Raw genomic sequence first — 22,306 nt, forward strand, 5'->3', positions numbered from 1 at the left:
CGTCATTAGACATTGCAATCACTAGTCTCTGTCGCTTGGTTCATTACAATGGGAAAAGTATCGACTCTGCTTCTCTTTCTCTTGCCTTTCTGCTTCTTTCTTTTTACGTATAATCTCCTCAACCTTATTATCCACAATAGATCTGGTGTCATTAATTTAGATGCAAGTCCACTTCTAGATCCTCTGCCTCATAGAAAGGCCAAAACCTCTTCACCATTACTATTTCATGTTGCCGTAACAGCTTCAGATTCTCTTTACAATAAGTGGCAGTGTCGTATAATGTATTATTGGTACAAACAGAAGAAAGCTCTTCCCCGTTCAGACATGGGAGGCTTCACTCGCATTTTGCATTCTGGTACAACCGATAACTTGATGGATGAGATACCAACATTTGTCGTTGATCCTCTTTCCCCAGGTCTTGATCAGGTGAGACACTTTCTTTTCATCTCGAGTTTTTGGTGCTAATCTAATAGTTTAAATGTACTTAGGGGTATGTTGTCTTAAATAGACCGTGGGCATTCGTGCAATGGCTTGAAAGAGCTACCATAAAGGAAGAGTTAAGTCCTGTCTCCTTTCCTACAAGACAACCAAAACACTGTTTGCTAAAATCTCCTGCATATGTTGTTGGTGCAGCTATGTCCTTATGGCAGAGCCTGATCATATATTTGTTAACCCTCTTCCCAATTTGGCTGTTGGAGGATCACCAGCAGCTTTTCCGTTTTTCTATATCACACCTCAAAAGTTCAAGAACATAGTTAGAAAGTATTATCCAGTGGAGATGGGACCTGTGACAAATATTGATCCCATTGGCAGTTCTCCTGTTATCATAAGCAAGGTGAGATTTGATTCTCTGTGCTTTATGTATTAAACTTTATGCTGATATGCATTTACTTTCTTATGCAGAAATCACTTGAGAAGATTACTCCTACATGGATGAATATCTCCCTGACAATGAAACATGATCCAGACACTGATAAGGCATTTGGATGGGTTCTAGAAATGTTAGCACTGGAAACAAACATCTGTATTCATATATCTTAGTTCCATGACTTTTCATTGTTTTTGCTGACACAGTCTCTTTTATGTTTTGATAAGGTACGGTTACGCAATTGCATCTGCTCTGCATGGGGTGCGGCACATGCTAAGGAGGGATCTCATGCTTCAGGTAGGAATCAACCATCTGCTGAGTAACGTTAATGATATTCTTTTCAATGTCTTTGTTCTGTGTTACTAAGGGATCTCATCTTATCTTTTAGCCTCCATGGGATTTGTCTACCAAGGCGATGTTTATTATCCACTACACTTAGGCATGCGATTACAACATGAAGGTGATTTTTCCTTCATTTTATTCTTTGCAGATTATACATCTTGGCTATCACTACTTGTGCAATCTTGTGGTCATTCGTTGTTGCTTAGTATGTTTAACTTTTTGTAGTACAAGTTCTTGAAACTACTAAGTTTTGTTTTAAACCTTGTACATGGTCCTTAACGTAGGATTTTTAAATACAGGGTGAGCTGACATATGGCAAAATAGGAGAGTGGCGATTTGATAAGAGATTATATCTGAGAGGTCCCCCTCCGAGGAACATCTCTATGCCGCCTCCCGGTGTTCCAGAGAGTGTGGTATGTTATATACTTACCACTTAATGTAATCCTATTATAAAACAAAAATACTGATCTAAGGTCCATCCATAGCTCATAAGGGAACTTACTCGCATCCTATCCATTGAGACTATATAGACCAATAACAAGTCTGATTGGGTTAGTTTCCAATATCTATAGGAGTTACAGTGTTTCAGGGATGCCACTTGTGGTCAATCATTGGCAAGAAGTGTGTTAGTTAGAAGCCAAACTGTATATAACTTGCCTAAAAACTATTTTGTGTTTGTGGTGGTGGTGATGCAGGTGACTCTTGTGAAGATGTTGAACGAAGCTACATCAAATATCCCTAACTGGGACACTCTCTAACTCACATCCACTAGACACAAACCATAGCAAGGACTACTAATTCATACATCATATTTTGCCAAATGAACAGTTTACTTTCTTTTTTTTTACTTTCAGTTTAACAATGACTATGGTGTGAGATAATGTTCAAGAAGTGGTTAGGTGATAGTAAAATGATATTAGCATAGATGGTGAAGATTACTGATGAGTATTGAGTAACGTGATGAAGCGGCGGTACTATACTCCATAACCGGACCAGATAAAAAATACTCCACAACCAGCCCAGACCAAAAAATTACTTCATAACCAGACCAGACCAAACAAATACTTTATAACCAGAGCAGACCAAAGAAACCAGACGGTGATGGTCCTGTCTAAAAGACAAACGGTTCCAACTAGACGGAGTTAATAGTTCCGTCAACCAAACCTATTTATCCATGAATTAATAAATTAAAATATATTAAAAAAGGAAGACAGAGAGACTGTTTGAAGTGATCTATCTCCTTCCTCAACCTCAGACACAGTTCTCCTCTATCTTCTCAGAGCAAAAATGGAGGTCGCTCTTCTCTCATTCTCCTCTTCCATCTCTCCTCTCTCCCACAACCGAGCCTTAACCCTATCTCCCAAACTCTCCAAACCCTCCAACTACCCTCGCCTCCCAGTCATCAGATCCGCCGTGTCACGCTCCAAGAAGGAAGAAACCGTCGAGACAGTCAAGTCCCATCTCGAGAACTGCCACCTCCTCGCCGCCATCAACTACAAAGGCCTCACCGTCAAGCAGTTCCAAGACCTCCGCAGAACTCTCCCAGAAACAACAAAGCTCGTCGTCGCCAAGAACACACTCGTCTTCAAAGCCATCGAAGGCACCAAATGGGAAGCTCTCAAGCCTTGTATGAAAGGCATGAACGCTTGGCTCTTCGTTCAGACCGATGAGATCCCTTCCGCCATCAAACCGTACCGGAGCTTCCAGAAGGAACGCAAGCTCGAAGACAATGACTTCGCCGGTGCTGTCTTCGAAGGTAAGTTCTACGCTCCAGACAACTTCAAGGCCCTTGAGACGATGCCTACACGAGCTGAGGTTTACGCTAAGATGCTAGGAGCTCTCCAGAGTCCGGCGATTAATCTCGTCTCTACTTTACAAGCACCGGCGATCGAGGTTATCATGGTGCTTAAGGCTTATGTCAAGAAGCTTGAAGATGAGAGTAACAATGCATAATTAGTTAAAAGCAATTCACTTTCTTGTTTATGACTAAAGCAGCAAGCAATTGTTTATTACAGTTTTATTATTGAAATGTTTTTTTTTAAAAGATGGGTCTTTGTTTAGATGTACTTAGAGAGGATAGACTCAACTACTCCCTGAGCTATGGGGTGGTAAGTCTCTCGTGCTTCTGCAAACACCTGTTTCGCCAGCTGCTTCTCTTCTGTTCCACCTGATTGTGCAAGAGCGTTGAAGAGTGGACGCAGGTACTTCATCCTTCCCACGGTTTTTAGAGTTTTCTCCACTTCTCCATGGTACTCTCTGCACTTGGACGAGATTGCAACTTGTAGAAACGACACCTTCACTTCGTAGTCCTTTGATTCTGCTAGTCTGTAGCGCTTGTCCAACGCTATGACCTGATTCACCAATAAGCAAACAAACATTCAATCTCCCAACACCTCCACAAATTGTTTCCCCTCTACTTGTGCACTGATCCAAGACTAACTATTGAGCTAAACAAACAGCTTCCCATTATCTTAGAGTAAGTACCTGAGAAGGTTCACATGATTTAGGAAGATTCTCCAAGTAGAGCTCCCATTCCTGACCCTTCCACTCAGCAACCTCATCCTCACTTGGCATCTTTCCTTGCTTAAACTCTTCTGCCAACGATATGATCTTTGTGTAAATGGTTGAGACTGGTTCATATGCATCTTCCGGTATACCAACGCCTTCAGTCCACAGCTCTAGGTTGATCTCTTTCTCTATCCCAGGGATGTTCGCTTTCAAGAAATCAAGAAACGTATCTGTATCAATCGACTTGAACTTGAACGTAGCAATGTATTTCTTGAGGAACTCGTCGAAAGCAGTCCTCCCAACCTGAAAGTTTCCCCATACATAAAATTACATTAGAAAAGCACTTAAGTGGATCAAGTTAGGGACTCAAAACTAACCTGACGTTCGATTCTCAACACAAACTGGAACCCTTTTTCGTAAGGAACCTGAGAGTAAACATCATCTGGATCAACACCTTGTTGATTATTCTTGAGCTTAGTGCACTCCAAATTGTCTTTAAAACGTTCCATCTCATCTTTTAGACCTCTCCAGCCAATCCCCATGTTCAAAGTAGCTATATCCGCTCCTTGAACAACCTCCACAATCCTCCTCTCTGCGTAAGTTGTAAACCCCTATCGCCATAAACACATGAACAAATAAACTCTTTCCCATCAACAAAGTCATGAACTTTAAGGTAGAGTAGCTTATGCAGTCAATCAAAAACACATAAAGTTAACTTTTTACCCATCAACAAAGCAAACACTAATCATACTCTTAATCCATATCCCCTGAACCAAACTCTTAATCGTTCTTATTCCTGTTTGCAACTAAAAGAAGCAAAAGCAACGAACAGTCCAAAGCTATAAAAACATATATAAAGTTAGCTTCTTTCCCATCAACAAGGCAAACACTAATCATACTCTTAATCCATATCCCCCTGAACCAAACTCTTAATCGTTTGTATCCCTGCTTGTAGCTAAAGGAAGCAAAAACACCAGAACAATCCAACGCTAACTAACTAACACATCTATTCATCTTCAAGAGCTGTGATCATAAACATACCTCTATTGACATAAACATATAAATTTTGCTTCTTTCTCATTAACAAGGCAAACACTAATCATACTCTTAACCCACATCCCCTGAACCATACTCTTAACCGCTAACTAACTAACTAACTAACACATCTACTCATCTTCAATAACACACCTCATTCAACCAGAAATGCTCGTTGTTAACGTTAGTAATCAAGTTCCCAGTCCAGCTATGCGCAAGCTCATGAGCCACAACCTGACCCCCAGAGGCATCCCCTTTAATCACAGTAGGCGTCAAAAACACCATCCTCGGATTCTCCATCCCACCATAAGGAAAACTCGGAGGCAACACAAGCAAATCAAACCTCTCCCAATCATACTCCCCAAAAAGCTTCTCCCCTTGCCTAATCATCTCCTCAGCCCCAGCAAACTCCACCTCAGCCGCATCAAGAACCTCCACGTCAGCAGACTCCGCGTACACCCTCGTCCTGGGCCCCACTTCTCGAAACCCCAACTCCCCAACCGCAAACGCGAACAGATACGGAGGAATCGGCTGCTCCATAACAAACTCTTCCACGACTCTATCCTCCGCGCACCAGCATAAAGAGGAGTCGAGATGGGTTGCTTCCTCGGGGAGAGGGAGCCTCCGACGCACGTGACGAGCAGACATAACGGCGGAGAGAGAGGCGGGAATGTTCATAACGACGTCGTAGCGGATACGACGAGCGGGGGTGTCTTGGCAGGGGAAGATGGATCTGGCGTGGATGGCTTGGCACTGTGTGTAGACGTAAGGGTGGGTTTTGGAGAAGGTCTGAGGCGGGGAGAGCCATTGGAGAGCGGAGGCGGCGGGGGAGGTTGAGTAGATGAGCAAGATTTGGGATTGGCCGGAGAGGACGACGGAGATCTCGGTGCCGCGGATTGGATCGGGGGTTGGGGAGAGGGAGTGAGGGAGAGGGTGGAGGGTTTGGGGGTCGAGGATGGAGGAGAGGGAGAGGGAGCGGGAGTCGAGGGAGAGGGTGCCGGAGAAGGGGGAGGAGAGGGTGAGGAGAGCGGAGGCGTGGATGGTGGAGGTGGGGAAGGAGAGGTAGAGGGAGAGGGACACGTGGGTTGTTAGAGGGTGGGTGGAGTCGGTGAAGGAGTGTGGGTCTATGGGTGCCATTGGAGGAGACGACAAGTTTCGATTTTTTTTTGACGGTGAGGGTTCCGATCAGAGACGGAGTGATGAAGGAGAGAGAGTATAAAGCGGGAGAAAATAGTACTCCCTCCGTTTTTTATTATAAGTCGTTTTAGAGAAACTTTTTTGTTCCAAATTATATGTCGTTTTCAATTTTCTATGTAAAATTTATTAATAATTAATGTTATATGACCAATGGTAATATATCTTATATTTTTTTATTGGTTGAATTGTGGTTAGGTAAATAATTAATGATGTTTTTGTTTAGAAAATATAAGAAATTAATGGTTTTCTTAATCTACGTGTATAGCTATAAAACGACTTATATTAAAAAACGGAGGGAGTATTAAACAAATAATTTAATTAGAGGAATCATTTGTTTGGTAATGGAGAATATCATTTAATTACAATTAGGAATAATATTTTTGCTGACTTTCTGTTCCATGGAAATACAGAAGTGAAGAAGAAGCATTCTCCAAGTTATGGTTGTTGTGAATCAAAACGAGAAGACACTAAAGATTAGTTACAGAGTTGGAGTATATGTTTGATGATCACTGCAGGCAGCAATCAGGAGCACACAACATAAACATAGCCACGCAATAGTTGAAAGACAAAAGAAAGTTGAAAGCATCCTTTGGTGAACACATGTTTATATACCTAGGGCTGGTCGTTTTATCTGTTAAATCTGATTGTCTTGGAAGCAAAGCAAATACAAAAAATTAATATCCGTTAAAAACGAAGTAAATTATAAATACTAAAAAAAAATTCTGTGGAGAAAAGGCAGGCCATGGATTGGTGATCCTGTTGATGTAGTTCTTGATGAACCTTTAGGCTGAATCACCAAGTGTACGATTATGTTTTGAAGATTGATCATTAGCTCTTGTCCCAACACAGGTGATCTATCACTCACTTTGTCATCTCATGATGATTTATGAATACTTTTGCTAGTAAACTATAGAGATGTAGGAGATATTTAGGGTTGTATAATCTGTTATGTTTAGCCACCAATTTCAAGTGACATCTCCTTTTGTTTCTGTCATGATATTTCATTTCCAGGCAGTATTTGCGCACTGGAAAATTGTTGTTTGGGATTTGATCTCAAATGGTTTTGTTGTCGGAACAAAACATATCCAATGACTATAAATATGCTATAACTATAAATTGTTATAAAACATATGTAATGGCTTTATAAATGACTTCATAAATTGTTACAAACAAAAAAATTTCAGTTTTTCAAAATCTTGTGGCAGCTTCAAAAGTGTATGAAAGCTTCCAAAAGGTTTTTAAATTCTTTACTAGTCTTTCCAAAATATGAGAACTTTCAGAAGTTTCCAGCATTTTCAACAATGTTTTCTACTCAGCACTACAAACACATGACGAGCCTAGCAAGTGAGTGCTTTCAGTTTATTCAGAGTAGGCATACAACAAGCAGTTACCATACAGATTAGCAAAGGAGCTTGGGAGTTAACGACCAAAGAAGGTAAAGAGAAAAACATAAAAGTGTATGTGAGCACGCGTGTGATGGTCATATTATTCTGAGTTTCTGGACTATTACTACTACTGTACTATTGAAGTTCTTTCTCAAGTTCATCGAACTCCCATCCATCAACCTCATCTGCAGAGTAATCACGACCCACCTTCCCAAATTCAGATTCTAGCTCGGCTAGTTCAGATTCAGGGTTCAATTCCTGACTGGAACCAGTAGCAGTAGTAGTCGGTGATGCCTCGGTAGGATTTCTCACCTCTGGCTTTTGGGTCAGAGACTTAACTGGAGCATCCATGCTACTACTGCTGGGCATAAGAGATTTGGGTGATGCAGCAGCACTGCTTTTAGGTGATGGAGTTTCTATCTCTAATATTGGCCTTGCAATGGATTCAAACTCCTGCCTCATTTTCTCCATGTCATCAAAGAGCTCTTTCACACGCCGGTCTTCCTTCCTGGTATAATTATACGAGTTCAGAAACTTGGCGATAATAAAATTCTACCGATCAATAAAGAGTCAAGAGAGTAATGTTTACTACTCACTTTTCCAGTTTGCTTTGGAGGACTTGGAAATGCTCTTTCATGTTATCCACAATGCTGAAAGTGGTAATGATCTGATTTTATACAAAACCAGATTAGTCACTAGGAAGAGCAATGAAAAAAATCAATAGTGCAAATCTTACCTTAGTCTCATAGTCTAGATACTCCTGCTCTAGACTCTTCCTTGGGCTTGAAACCTGATTCTCCCCCTCATCTGCATTTGGTGGCATCTCTGACCTGTCACCACCATATGCAAAAACTGTATGTATTAAGCCAGAAACGAAGCAATCTAATTCAACAAGAGGCATTTACCCAGGACCAAGATTCTTCAGGTTTTCCACATAATTCTCTATACGGCTTATCAAAGGTGCCACCTCCTTCTGTTACAATATAAAGTTCTGTGTTAGCTCTGTCATTTACCAACTACTAGTTAAAATTTCCATAAACACAAAGAGCTTACCTTGTACGTAGAGAGTATATTAAAAGCCACATCGGAAAAGTAATCCTCATGCTTCTCCAACTCATCCCTACGACATGCATCCACTATTATTATCCCTTGTGGTTAAGCAGCAGAGAAAAAAATATATAGCGAGAAAGAGCTGAGAGTTTGATAGAAATACAAAGTCTGCTTATCCTTCTTTTCGGTATAAGAGCATTGATGAAGCCATGTATCCTCGAGGAAACTAATCCAGGTCTTGATAACTTCTGACTCTTTCTTACAAGCTACAATTGATTTGGACAGGTCATCCTCCTGCATGCAGAATCAAATTATTTCATGCGGAAATTATTTGACCACGAGAGCTACTCATCTTAGAGGAAAATGCCAACCTTTGTTTTCAGGTGAGCGATTATCTGATCGTTGGCTTCACCAAATTGATCCCTCTCTTCTGTCGCATCACGGAACCGAGCTTGAGCAGCAGCTAATGATATATTGACCTATATGGAAAGAATATTCATTTTCATACCTTCCATACCACAATAAACATATGCTCAAATCAAATAGAAGTGCTTTACATACCCTCTTCAGTTCAGCTTCCAACTCATCTCTTTGTTTCACAAGCTGTGCAATTTCCTCAGCCAATTCCTGTACATAATAAATAATAAGAAAGAATCTCAATACTTACAGCTGATGAACATACAGAAGAATGCTGTTTTATCTTGAATTGAATAACCAAAAGAACAAATAAAAGAGGGGGAGACAGAACCTTTTCCTTTTCACCAGTTTCATTTGCTTTCACCACACGAGCTTTAAGCGCCTCTTCTTTCTGAAGCCTGCGAAGAGACAATTGGTATCTATTAATGGCGTTTTCCTTCAAGGCAAGCTTTGATGAAAATCAAAATTAATTAAACAACAGCAAGTAAGTCTTAACTGCAGATATGAAGATAAGCTTTTACCTGTTCTCTGATATTCGTTTCTCGGCTTTGGTAGTTGAATTTGCTAAAGATTCCAATAACACCTTCAGCTTGTCGACCTTGTTCAAAGACAAATTATTCATTATCTTCCATGCTTATCATTCTCTCTAACATCTAGACTAGAAGTCATGAGTGGGGCAAGATGATAATTAACAATACTAATCAACTTGTATAGAGATAATGATTTGAGGATAATAAAGCCCACAAACTTACTTTCTGAGCATGTATATCTGGTGAATCACCGTTGCTTAGTTGTCTCTTTCTAATTAGAAGCCCTTCTATTCTGGAGCAAAGACGAATCTTTGCAAGCGTTTGTTTAAGAGCCTGCAAAACAAGAAGTCTTATCACATGGAGCTACCTAAACGATCTTAGGGGGAGAAAATTGTACACTCACCTCTATTGTTAAAGGAGCCTCTTTAACTTCCTTGTCTTCACTCTCCTGTGGAGTCTCAAAAACTTTCATCTTTTCGAGTTTTTCTCTAAGATCGGAAGCTTCATCATCAATCCTGAAAAGAAGTATTCAATCAACAGTGATGAACGATGAGTAAGGCTCTAAACGAGAGCAAGAAGAACATTAACATCTTCATTTATCACCTCAGTATTTCAGCACTAATCTTCAACCCAGTGATAGCATTTTGGGCGAACTGAAGCAATTCGTCCTGCTTGACCTGAACATTGAAGAGTAAACAAGTTAGGAGGAGATCCAAACGCATAAATGCTGAATTTTATTGCTCAAGCGCGTACCAAAACTTCATCCTTGTAACTTGAAAAGACTGTAGAAAGATCCTGCATACTGCTGACAATGGCATCATGAACTTCCTTTCCTCCATTTAGACAAATCCTGAGAACAATGTTATGAACGAAGTGTGTCAATTTTCCAAAGAAAAAAAAAAGGAAGTTTAGACTTTCTTTTAAAGCGAAATTTTCGCAAAGCAATTTGGTGGTTCAGCTCACCCAAACATCTCCCGGAGTAGAGAAACTTCTTCATCATGTGGTGGTTCAATAATCTGTAATAGAACAGTCAAACATAGAGTTAACACTCATAGACAGTACCATTTTTTTCACATAGCCCAAAAAATATAGGAACAATACAATATTCAAAAGATTATGAGAAACAAGACAAAATACAAGCTCTCACAACATAATAAGAGTCTACTTAATCTGGTTTGTTCTTTAATTTATTTTAAGCCAAGAAATATATTGTCTTCACTCTTTAACACTAAGAAATCAAATCAACAATAATGCATCTCAAGCCTTTTGGTGGCGTTCCAAACTCTTGGAAACTTTAGAGAATGGGGATCGTTTGTTATCATCACTTATATCAGGTAGCCACCAAAAGTAAGTTTGGGTAGCGAAAGAAATACCATGGACAGGACGATGCCCTCCAGAGCTTGACTTTGCAGGAAAACATCGCGGAAGTTTAGTGGCTCACCTCCTATATCTGGATCGTAATACAAAACCTACACATGGAAAGGGATCTTCTGTTGGAAAAAGAGTCACAAATACAGCATATAAAACTAAAGTCACTTATAATCGAACCCTTTAATGAAATAAATCACCATAAATCACTAAAAATAACAATCATAGTTAGATGATATATGATGACATCTTCGTTTCAAAGTTTGTCTTTTCCACTTAATACCAAAAAGGGGAACAAAAAGAATACCCATTCACGCCTCTTTGCTTCATCAGAATCAAGTCGTTCCTCAGAACTCATATCTTTATCCTTGACAGAGGTTCCACTAGCTCTATCAATCTCCTTAAGGACAGTTAGCCATCTGGTGATCAGCAATGCCCTTTCATGACCTCTGCATGAGACTGCAGCTTCTTCCAGTCTCTGAATCGTCTGATTCACACTCTTATAGGCCCCAACACCCTGCAAATGAAAGATAGAACATTTATAGAGCACAGTGTTCAAATGAGTGCGCACTATCACAGCAAAATCAAAACTTGAATCCAGAAAAGAATAGAACTTTGCAAAGGGAAATGAATTTAAAAGAAAAAAAGGAAAGTGGAGAAATTTTACAATGCGGTCTTGGAACAATTTGGCTCCTTCAGCAACGGCTTGACCAGCCTGCTGGACGACGGAGTCGGCATAGTTCTTGACCTCCACCGCCTTACTCACAGCCGTTCGCAGCCACGACATGTTTCTCGTCTATCTTACTGGTTTACTACGGAAAGCAATCTTCTTCTGGAGGAAGCTCGGACACAGTCAATGTTTTTACTCGGTGGCGATTGCTTGTATTTTGCAAACCCACGACTATAAACTATTCATTCTTTTTCTTAGAGGTGACCATTTCGGTTTAAATCGGTTTAGTTTGTCTAGGTCAATCAAACTTTAATTGATTCTTTGGTTTGGTTTGGTTTGTATCTAATTTAGTTTGGTTTGAATTTCATTTAGTTTGTGTTGGAATCGATTTGATTTGATTTTGTTTGTGTTTGTTCAGTTCTATTAAATTAGTTTTTAAAAATTTATAATTTAGTTATGAAATATAATTTGTAAAACATAAAACAAATTTTATTCGACACTATTTTTTTTTACATTTAAATATAAAGTCAACCATAATGATAAAAGTTTTAAAAATATATCTAATAATCTATACTATTATTTGCGAAGTAAATTTTAGCAACAGAGCTTCCACATTAAAAGTTAGAGTGGTTAATATCGACTATACCCTTAATAAATTAAATATATAAATTAATAAAAAATAAAAACGAATTTGCTTTTTTAATAATATAAGTGATTAAAACTAATAATAATAAGAATTATCTAAAATCTAAAAATATATATTTATTATAAAAAGATAATTCCTATATATATTATAACAAGATAATTCTTATTATATTGTGTTGTTATCTTATATATTGTATTGTTATCTTTAAATAATATTTTTTAACTATAAAAATTGAAATTTAAGATATGAAATTATTTATAATTAAATATTAATCAAAAAACATATGTATAAATAAAAAAATGATCATATATAAATAAGTTGATGTTTGATTTCTATGTTTGATGTTTAATAAAATATAAACTAATAAATGTTCACAAAAGGATAGGTCCGCATGTGCGGGCAAAACACCTAGTTTTATATTATTTTCGAACCTAATAAAAATATCATAAATAGTTTTTAGTTTCTATGATAGTGTATAAAATTCATATATTTTATTTTATTATTAGCTATGTTTCTTCTATTTACTTAATGTATAAAATTATATTTAATTATTTAGATTTCATAATTTTAAATTTTAATATTATTAGTTAGTTGATCTAATGAAATAAACAATTTGATTTTTCGTTCCGGTTTGGTTTCGTTTATAACAAAATCATCTGGATTACTAAAATCTTTAGCCAAATGGATTTAGTTTGGATTCGGCTGGTATGGTTTGGTTTCAGGCCTAACTACTTTTGCTCTGAGACTTGGGTCGGATCTCGGATATCCAAATACTAAACAGAGACTCGGGTCGAATCTCGGATAGTAAATCCACCCTAATCTGCACTTCAGCAGCAGCAGCAACTCCATTGAGCAAGATAAAGGCCAAATCAGATTAAAAGGCCCCACCTTTACACACCCAATCACTCCCCTCAGATTCTCCATAGCGATCAGATTAGATTCAATACAATACGACGGCGAGGGAAAACGAAAAGCTTAATAGAGGCGACAGCTGTATATATATAGAGAGAGATAACACAGCACAGCAGTAATTAGGGTTTTGATTTAGGCGAGAAGCCATGTCAGGTCTCCACAGATCATCAAGCTCATCGAAGAACATCGGAAAGTCCCTCCCTTCCAAGGAGCTTCTCGACGATCTTTGCAGGTATCGAAAAATGTTTCCTTTAGTAGCGAAAGTGAACTCTGATTGGATTTGATTGGACTCTCTCTCTCTCTCTTTTCCAGTCGATTCGTTTTGAACGTTCCTGAAGAAGACCAACAGTCCTTCGAGAGGATTCTCTTTCTGGTGGAGTACGCTTATTGGTACTACGAAGATAACGCTGTGGAGAATGACCCGACGTTAAAGTCTCTGTCTTTGAAGGAGTTTACTTCACTCTGTATCCTTTTCTCTAAGTGTTTGACCTTTAGCATTGTTTTGTGTGGAGATCTGTTTTCCTTGACGTGCTGCCACTAGTGTTCAACAGCTGTGATGTTTTGAGACCTTACGTGTCTAACGTTGATGATATCTTCAAAGACTTTACCTCTTACAAGTGTAGAGTTCCGGTTACTGGAGCTATTATTCTTGATGAAACATATGAACGGGTTAGTTTCTTGTGATGTTTTCTTGTTGGCGTTAAGTTTTACTTGTTTGTTTGTGCTTACGGTTTTTCTCTTTTGTGGGAGTTTTTAGTGTTTGTTGGTGAAGGGGTGGAAAGGGTCTAGCTGGAGCTTTCCCCGTGGGAAGAAGAGTAAGGATGAAGAAGACTATGCGTGTGCTATTCGTGAGGTTTGTGTTGACTATGTTGCTTTCCTGCTGCCTCTTACGTTGTTCATTTGTTTCGTTTCTTTGTAACAAACTTGATAGCTCCAGCACCCACTCGTTTATCATTACTGCATATTGTAAATTAATTCTATGTAATTAGAATTAGATCGTCTGTTGGGTAAGATCGAATTCTGTAGTCATTGTATCTTATGAGTTGGGCTGTATCATACTAACCTCTTGTAGTTGGTGTACTTCATTGGCTGTTGACATTTGCAGATGTGTCAACAGTATGTGCGCATGGTTTTGTACTTTTGTTTAATGTATAGATGATGGAGGTGAAAGAATAGAAGAGAGAATATCTCTCGTATCTTCCGTATTGGTTCAGGATATCTCATTTTCATACTAACATAACCGTTTGATCATGGCAAATGCTGTTTAGAAAGTGATCTTCGTATTTGAGAATATAGTTGAGCAAGGAAATGTTCATCTTAGATCATCATTATTCAGGATCTTTTGCAAATGAGAATAGTTGCTGCTGTCAACGGTCAACTATAGAGGCTATCTAATTCTTTTTACAACTTTTTCGTATAGAAATGGTCAAAGCGCAAAAGGTTTACTTGTAGCTCTCCCTACTGCTATTCTACTTGCTGGAGTTTAGGTGTAATTGTCCTGCTGATTGTTTGTATAAACTTGGATTATGGGTTATTGATGAAAAAGCTTAACGTGTTGTGACATTTGGCTTGGCTATGCTATTTAACTGTTTTTCTGTGCTAAACACAGGTTTTAGAGGAAACTGGATTTGATGTCTCAAAGCTACTCAAGAAAGAAGAATATATTGAGTTTACATTCAGACAGCAAAGAGTGAGACTTTACATTGTTGCTGGGGTGACAGATGATACAGCTTTTGCACCACAAACAAAGAAGGAAATCAGTGTATGTATTTAACAACCAACCTTGTGGGTGTGGTCTTATCTGCGTATCTATGATGGGTGAGTCTCTTACGCGCAGCTGTTATGGAATACTTGTAGGAAATTGCGTGGCATCGGCTCGATCATCTTCAGCCAGCAAGTAATGAGGTGATAACTCATGGAGTTGCTGGTCTCAAGTTGTATATGGTGGCACCTTTTCTTGGGTGAGTAGTGCCTTTTTATTTTGTCCACATAGATTCTTGGGTGATTTCTAGTATTGGTGCGTGGCATTAGAGATTACAAACATATGCAGGTCGTTGAAGTCTTGGATATCGAAGCATCCTGCTCCTGTAAAACGGAGATCTGATAAGCCCCTTAGAGGTTTGACATAGTCCTTTTTGCACCAACCATGCATAAAAGAGAGTTTTTTGTATGGCAGAGATCTGACATCATAGGCTTTGTACAGCACTCAGCGTGTGGAATGCAAGGACTAGTAGTACTGGAGGAAACGGAACAACAACGACGACGACAACGGAAAGCTACAATAAGAAGCAGCCCCAACTAATAGAGCGTCCTAAGGATACAGAACCTGGAAACAGTCTCAGAAGCTTCAAGTTCAACACGTCAGCAATCTTGGAATCAGGATTTTCAGCTTGACTAGTCTCTCGGACATATAAGGGTGGTCGGTATTGGGAGCTATGATGCGGTTGGATATGTTCATATGCTTGTACTTTTTCTTTTTCTTCGGTATCTTCTTTATGCCTGTCGTTTCTTTTGGAAAGAAAGGGTTGTTGTACATGATGATGGTCCGTGGGGGAAGTGGTGAATCCTTTGGATGATGGCTTTAGATGACAATGGTTGCGACCAGCTACAATTAAAGGACTTCTTTATCCAATGTAGAGAATTATTATGATTTAACGCTGATTTATTATGATTTTACAATTATGATATAGGAAATATTACATAGACGATTCGACAACCGACAATACTACCAATAAACCGTTCTCTCCGGGATTTGAAACCTGGATTTCCTGTAATCTGCAATAAATTGCATAGTCTGGAATTTGAACCCCAGACCTGGGTGTAGAAGCTTTTAAAACTTAACTAATAGGCTACGGTGCTTCTACAAATCCAAATAGTTTTAAATCATGTTAATCAGACTTACGTATCCTAATGATATTGTAAAATATATGTTTTTGAAAGTGTTCCATCTTTCCACATTGTAAGTTAAAGATCTTAACTTAAGGTTGTTACAGATCTTAGTAAATGGAATTGCTTGTGGGTCACGGTCGCTTGGGGCTTCTTCTTTAGAATCTTGTTCTACTTTTCTTTGCTTTTTGGGTAGTAAGAACAAAGAGAGGTACAAAAAAACTCAGTTTGATCCCAGGAGAACTGTTTTGAAACTTTGGCTTGCTTTTGTTTGTATCCTGTATTTTTCTTCTAATTCTTTGTTGCATAACTTTAATTATTCTGTCTAAAGTTGTTGAAAAGGAGGTCAACTACTTGGCTATATACATACTTGAATTATATATATCATACACATTCCACAACATTATAACCTGTTGCTTTGAGTAGATCCATTAAGGATCAGATTACATGTACGCTGACAGATATGTTAACCTTGTCAAGATTAAGACGTGGTCTCTCATCACTCTTAATACACCATCCTCTAAAAACTTCAATCTCTTGTCTCAGAAACAAGAAGTAAATACAAACTCAGACACGTTTCCAAATCAGAATGCTGGACTCTCTCCTAGTTCCCAAAACTTTATGCCCTCATTAACAGCATATACAGATTATACCATGCTAAAGTTCCATGGCATGACTCATCCAGATGCCTAGGCTGGAGAAAGCATAAGCGTCAATCAGAAATATTCCTTTCCTTGAGTGAGATTGTACATTCGAAGTTAGAACTCACTTAAATGAGAAAAATGAGGAACCATTACCAAACCAGTAGACCCAAATGGCTGGTACACCTTTAGCAGTTTCCAGTGTGTGTTTTTTTTTTTCATGGCCAGTAAACCCAGTTCTACCAGCATATAATCAGCGGTTGTTTCAACATTTCAAGCAGGCTTGGTTTAGCTTATACTTCAAGTTCCACAAAGATGTGTACTTACTAATCCTCTTGGCTGTCCTACAGCTAAACTGATGAAGTTATCTTTAGAAGAATTCATTATCTGGTCACTGGCAGATGAAAGTGAATGTTTTAAGCCAAAAACAGTCATGGCTCAACCACATCGTGGCGGTTACTTAGAGTTTTGCACTCTGGTGCTTTGGCAAAGAGACTCATTCATCAAAACCTGTTTTTTTCGTCGGTAAAGTTTTGTTGGGCTCAAAGCCTGGCCTGTATTTCGACAAGAGGTAAGCGTCTCACCCTAGTCGTTCCTCGCCTCATATCTATTATATCAGTCACGTTCTACTTCTGCTTAAACCACCTGAGTGCGAGCAAGCCTGAAAAATATCCACATATATTTACACAGCACCATCTTCCTTTACTTGTTTATCCATTCACTTACAGTGCTACGGCCAAATCTGAATCACATCACGAAAGGCGACTAAATCTAGATGACACCGCCAGCGAAGTGCTGTATTTACACAGCCAAGCAATGACCAATTCGCAACTTTAACACAACACAGGACATAGCAGAGTGTCCCTTGAATGCCCACTGTTATCAGCCTCGTCCGTGGCAAAATCACAGAGCTCTCTCGTTTGGTATCTGGTTTCTATCACTCAAATCTCCCTGGTCTCAGAACGTTCACGCAAACTGAATACTAATCCTTCTTCTAAAACCCGTCACCGCCAAGCTCACCCCGTTGCCAAATCTCACTGTACTTTGAAGTTTCCTCCTCTTCCATAATCTTACTTCTTCCAGATGCATTCTCAGTTGATGTCTTATCTTTTCCATCTACCCCTTGTTCTTTAACCATCTCAATACCAGGGTCCTGTCCATACCTCACATCATCAGAACCATCCTCTACATTAGTAGGTCCACAACCATCACTGCTATAGGATTGTCTAAAAGAGCTCATACCATCATGTCTATAACCAAATTGTCTTCTCTCAACATTACCATCACCACCAAATCGCTGAGAATGAATCGGTCCTTCAAAGAAATCATCACTGTAGTCCACCCTCTCTCGAGGATCCACGTTGTTATAGTTTCTATGTACAACACGATCATATGGTTTCCTAAAAAAGGTTCCATCTCTTCCATAACCTCTCCCCCTTGCATACCCTCTCCCTCTGGCAAAACCTCGTCCCCTTCCAGCATTTGATGGTCTATGAGAGTAAGGCGGAGGAGAATCATGCCTTCTGCCAACCATCTCCCTTGGATAACCAGAATGTTCAGGAGAGCTTACCCTCCCCATTCTATAACCTGAGGGTGATCTCCTATGAGAAAACTCTGTATGCCCATTAAAATCTTCCTGTGATCTGTTCCTGAAAGACGAGGACGGTCCAGCTGATCGTTCTCTTGATCTAATTGGAGATCTTGAACGATATCCAGGAAAATCTCGTTTGTGGTTGTTTGAAAAAGTTGTTCTTCCTCTAGCAAAACTATTCCGACCTTGATACGGACGTGGCTGGCTCATAAACATTGGCTCCGTGTCGTTGGACTGTCCTCCTCTAGTAAACTTTTCACAATCTCTAAACCCGTGAAACGCAGATGCATCCTCTTTAAAGCCATGACTTCTTCTCGTGAAGGAGTGGGGGAAAGGAGTGGCTTCATCATTTGCAGACCGTCTGCCTCTATAGGAATTACTCATAAAACCACCACCACCACGACGAGTGTTTCCATAGTCGTTGGACTCAAAATCTGTATCCACGAGATGAGAAAGTTTAGAAACATTGAAGCTTACATTACTAAACAAAAAAGTTTAGAAGATATGAGTTTACTTTTTGTATCCCTGTCCTGCAAATTGCTTTCTGTATTATCAGAAAATCTCCTTCTGTCAGGCATGAAATTTAGCCTTGGGCTTCTCATAGTTTTGCCATGGTACCTCTCACGCGAGAATTTGTAGGAATCATCATCACTAGCCAAAGAAACAATAATGGAAAAATTTCAAGGAAAGCCAAAGAGATCTCAAAAGGGATGATAACAAGGTTCAGAAGAAAAAAAATCACACCTCCCTCTCGAGAGATATTTCCTCTGTTCAAGTGAGAAATCAGACAACCTCTCTCTTTCCATTCGCAATGGCACAAAGCTGTCTGAAGCATCTAGTGTCTTGAACCGACTCTGACTACCTTCACTAGACTCCGCAGGAGGAGGATCATTGTCAATAGTGGACATTTCTGCTTTGTATGAAGCTGGACTGATGTTATCTACTGTTTCAGGGTTATCAACCTTCCCACCTGACAATGTAGACACACCTGATTCATCAAATATTCAACTGTGAGTTTCTGGTTTAAGCCTCTTAATCTGAACTTCAGTGCTTGCCATTTTTGATTTATTTCAAGCATGATTCATCAACAGTATGTATATCTCTTTAATATTATTATTACCTGTATTACTAAGAAGTGCAGCTTGACTCTCTTTTTCATCCCTTTGTTCCGTTTCAGAACCACCACACTCAGCATGTCTATTACCTTCTGCAAACATGGCAGGTGATCTTTGGACCTTCTCGTCGTCATACAAATTTCTTTTCTCCACTTGCTTCTTTAGTACTCTAGTTAGGTCATTACCACACTCTGGTTCAAACTCATAACTGTACAACTTTTCCCTTAGCTCCTTACCGGATAAAATAACCTTTTCTTCACCACTTGTAGAAAGTTCATTAGCTCCAGGAGAGGTTTTGCAATCATCTAGAGTTTTATCTTCAGTCACGGAAACATTCACATCTGATGCATTGAGGTTCTCTTCTCCATGACCAGAACGTGCATTAGCCATGTGAACTACACCGAGATCAGAACTCTGGCCTGGACTTCTTGTCATTCCATTCATGGACATTGGCGCATTGCTGACACCACTGGGATGAGGTATATATGTATCCTTCTGATTTGGCGCAAAACTTGCAAGTATATCAAGGATCTCATTTGATTGCATCATTGGTCTATGGGGAAGATTCAACGTTCCATCTTTCCTATTGAAAACTTTGGACTGAATGAAGTTATTTGGCTCAGCCTTTATTGATCTAGAATCCACTGGATTCAAACTGCCAACGACCTCCTCTTTCATCCTGTTAATTGGAGAAGCTTGAGCACTCTCTTCAACGACTTCTGACTTCACAGTCCTAAGATTTACAGAGTTCACATTATCAGCAGCCATTATTGGTCTAGAAACACTTGTGCAGGCAACTCTTGCCTCCGATGTGGTGGCTGATAGAGAAGGAGACTTCTCAATAGGAGGAAATGACCTGAGGCCTAGACTTAGCGAACATGTGGGAACAACCTGACGATCAAACTGCGTCGAAGTCACTGTAGGAGATTTAAATTCTAAACTTTCCTTCAGTTTTTCAGAAACTGGCTTTGCAATAACAGTCGTATCACCACAACTTGATGTCTCTATGTCAGGGCAACTACTGTCAAAGAAAGAACCAGTTGTCTTAACTCTAGTCTTGCGATCTAGACCATCTTCCCAAGCATCCATGGTAGTATTCAAATCCCAATTTGATCTGTTCACACCACTGAGATTGCCAGAACTAGTACAAGTAGGAATAGAATCTGTGACATGAGGTGCTGAAGGTTTACAACTTAGCAGCCCAGCAGATGCTTCTGTTTGACACTCTCCCTTACTAACAATGTCATGGGTCTTAAGAACAGTTTGTTCTACATTCAACTTAGAACTGAAAGGGACCACAGAGCCTGCCAAGGGACTGGAGTGAATTGGTGGAATATTAGGCTCTTCAGCTTTCACTCTAGTTTGGTCAACAACTAGGCTCCCAATACTCTCCGTTTTATCAGCAACTTTTCCCACAGAAACAGACGGAACCGAAGGGATTATATTTCCAATCAATGTCTGATGTACATGCGCATCAGATGAATTCAAATCCAAAGCACTCCTAGTATCACCACCTTGCTCATTAAGTTGTGTATTTTTTTCCAAAGATGATTCCTCCGGTAACACAAAGTACTTCCTCTTCTTGATTGGTATAGCAGCATTGAAATCTCTGCACCGCCATGTAGGCATGCTGATCTGAGGCTGATGGATACCAACCAGACACACACACAGACAGTAAAAAAGACAGTTTCTAAAAATAGTGAATGCACTAAAACTAAGAGTTTAATTAAAACACCTGTTGGTTTCCAGACATAACTCGAAATAAATATCCTTAACTCCAAGCTTGTACCTTTTTTCAGACAAAACACCTACAGATCAATCTCAGTTAGGTCTGTCTGCAAAAAATAAAAAAAGTCAAAATATATTTTTTCAGATCGAATAAAAACATAAAAACTAACAGAGAATCTAGACACGTCATTAGAACAGAAGAACAACAATCAACTAAACTTGAAGAGAATCAATGATTAATAAAATTACAGAAACAGAATCACAAAGCACTAAACAAGATCGAAGACTCTTTTTTTTTTAATTTTAAGATGAAAGGTACAACCACTGACCAGAGAAGAAGACTAATCAAAGACTTTGAGACTAAGCAAATCCACCGACAAGAAGAGAAGAAAAAAACAAGTAGAATTCTAGATTTAGGGAAGAAAGAGAAGAAGAAGAATCTACCGAAGAAGAAAAGAAGAGTGGTGGAGAGGTCTGAGTAGAGGCAGTTTACAGGAAAGTTTACAGTTATTGGCTAAATGAAAGAGAAAAGATACGAGAGGAGGAGGAGGAGAGATGCCAAACTTTGACAAGGGCCACACAAAGCCTCTCCATCTTTGCCTCTTTATATCATTCATTGTTTGACCGACTCCTATTAAATATTTTCATTCTATAAATATTTCGATATTTCCTTAAAAAAAGATAATTTACCATTTTCGATCAAGTCTATTTAATTGATAAATCGTAACTAAAGAGTGGGCGTTCAGATATCCATCCGGATTTGGATCTATTCGGGTTTCGAGTTTTTTGGATCAAAGACTTTAACTCCATTTGAGTTTTTTAAAATTTCAGTTGAGCTCGATTCAAATCTTTGCAGGTTCGGATAATCTAATTAAATTATTTTAAAATATTTAAAATTCAATATATACTTTAACATTTTCAAAATCTATAAACAAAATAATATATTACATATAAATTTTAATAACTTATGTAAAAGTATCTAAACTTAACATATAAATTGGTTTGGTTTAACTATTTAATATTTTTTCTCATCAGAGAATCAATAGATATTTCAAATATTTTTGGCGTTTTGAGTATATTTTAGATATTTGCTTTTAACTATTTGTGTATATTTTCAAGTATTTTGGATAATTTAAAAGTGTTTTATATATTTTGGATGTTTTTAATATCCGTTAAATCTAAAAATAATTAATATATTTAGGTATATAAATTTATTTCAAATACATTCGAACATCCGGGATACTTCGGATCGAATTTGGTTTTAGTTTTCTAAATATTAAAATTTTGAACTCGTTCGAATATTTAATCAAATCGGTTCAGATTCGACACTACTTTTTGGAGCAGATTCGGGTTTTTTTTTATTCGGATTTTTGTCCAACCCTAATCGTAATCATAATATAGCTCCCTACTCAACTAA

General features: G+C 38.7%; 6 protein-coding genes across 11 annotated transcripts; 3 read left to right on the forward strand and 3 right to left on the reverse strand.

Annotated features, from left to right (window-relative positions):
- Positions 1–48: 48 nt before the first annotated feature.
- On the forward strand, positions 49–2,333 carry LOC111204370 (hydroxyproline O-arabinosyltransferase 3). Its single transcript, XM_022698891.2, has 8 exons — positions 49–426; positions 489–556; positions 634–835; positions 904–1,001; positions 1,096–1,165; positions 1,257–1,328; positions 1,510–1,623; positions 1,906–2,333. The coding sequence occupies exons 1-6, from the start codon at positions 49–51 to the stop codon at positions 1,305–1,307; spliced, it is 867 nt and encodes a 288-aa protein (XP_022554612.1). The 3' UTR covers positions 1,308–1,328; positions 1,510–1,623; positions 1,906–2,333.
- Positions 2,334–2,497: 164 nt separating this feature from the next.
- On the forward strand, positions 2,498–3,254 carry LOC111204372 (50S ribosomal protein L10, chloroplastic-like). Its single transcript, XM_022698892.2, has one exon. It carries the CDS (start codon positions 2,498–2,500, stop codon positions 3,161–3,163), a length of 666 nt encoding a protein of 221 aa, XP_022554613.1. The 3' UTR covers positions 3,164–3,254.
- On the reverse strand, positions 3,164–5,986 carry LOC106384246 (leucine aminopeptidase-like). Its single transcript, XM_013824244.3, has 4 exons — positions 4,907–5,986; positions 4,096–4,329; positions 3,695–4,021; positions 3,164–3,561 (listed from the first exon to the last, which is right to left on the reverse strand). Exons 1-4 carry the CDS (start codon positions 5,888–5,890, stop codon positions 3,268–3,270), a joined length of 1,839 nt encoding a protein of 612 aa, XP_013679698.1. The 5' UTR covers positions 5,891–5,986; the 3' UTR covers positions 3,164–3,267.
- A 1,298-nt stretch (positions 5,987–7,284) lies between these two features.
- LOC106384260 (myosin-11-like) lies at positions 7,285–11,609 on the reverse strand. The gene is made up of 18 exons (XM_048748151.1): positions 11,368–11,609; positions 11,008–11,217; positions 10,706–10,801; positions 10,296–10,348; positions 10,086–10,182; positions 9,936–10,009; positions 9,736–9,847; positions 9,555–9,665; positions 9,324–9,400; positions 9,134–9,200; positions 8,947–9,012; positions 8,757–8,864; positions 8,549–8,679; positions 8,389–8,455; positions 8,241–8,308; positions 8,072–8,165; positions 7,932–8,002; positions 7,285–7,843 (listed from the first exon to the last, which is right to left on the reverse strand). The coding sequence occupies exons 1-18, from the start codon at positions 11,485–11,487 to the stop codon at positions 7,471–7,473; spliced, it is 1,995 nt and encodes a 664-aa protein (XP_048604108.1). The 5' UTR covers positions 11,488–11,609; the 3' UTR covers positions 7,285–7,470.
- Positions 11,610–12,862: 1,253 nt separating this feature from the next.
- Positions 12,863–15,607, forward strand: LOC111205560 (mRNA-decapping enzyme subunit 2). The gene is made up of 8 exons (XM_048748167.1): positions 12,863–13,160; positions 13,241–13,392; positions 13,470–13,597; positions 13,686–13,781; positions 14,538–14,690; positions 14,786–14,889; positions 14,979–15,046; positions 15,132–15,607. The coding sequence occupies exons 1-8, from the start codon at positions 13,075–13,077 to the stop codon at positions 15,320–15,322; spliced, it is 978 nt and encodes a 325-aa protein (XP_048604124.1). The 5' UTR covers positions 12,863–13,074; the 3' UTR covers positions 15,323–15,607.
- Positions 15,608–16,154: 547 nt separating this feature from the next.
- LOC111205557 lies at positions 16,155–21,478 on the reverse strand. Of its 6 annotated transcripts, none has more exons than XR_007319717.1 (7): positions 21,219–21,449; positions 20,897–20,969; positions 19,167–20,802; positions 18,791–19,034; positions 18,561–18,697; positions 17,182–18,480; positions 16,155–17,116 (listed from the first exon to the last, which is right to left on the reverse strand). XR_007319717.1 is itself a non-coding variant. In XM_048748162.1 (6 exons), the coding sequence occupies exons 2-6, from the start codon at positions 20,912–20,914 to the stop codon at positions 17,450–17,452; spliced, it is 3,066 nt and encodes a 1,021-aa protein (XP_048604119.1). In that variant the 5' UTR covers positions 20,915–20,996; positions 21,334–21,478; the 3' UTR covers positions 16,155–17,449. The 6 variants fall into 6 exon arrangements, 4 of the variants coding, with proteins under 4 accessions (XP_048604119.1, XP_048604115.1, XP_048604122.1 ...); XR_007319710.1 differs by having other exon boundaries at positions 16,155–16,508; positions 16,612–18,480; XM_048748162.1 differs by having other exon boundaries at positions 16,155–18,480; positions 20,897–20,996; positions 21,334–21,478.
- Positions 21,479–22,306: the final 828 nt, after the last annotated feature.

This window comes from Brassica napus, chromosome A2 (genome assembly GCF_020379485.1).
Source record: "Brassica napus cultivar Da-Ae chromosome A2, Da-Ae, whole genome shotgun sequence".
In the NCBI taxonomy this organism is placed as follows: Eukaryota; Viridiplantae; Streptophyta; class Magnoliopsida; order Brassicales; family Brassicaceae; genus Brassica; species Brassica napus.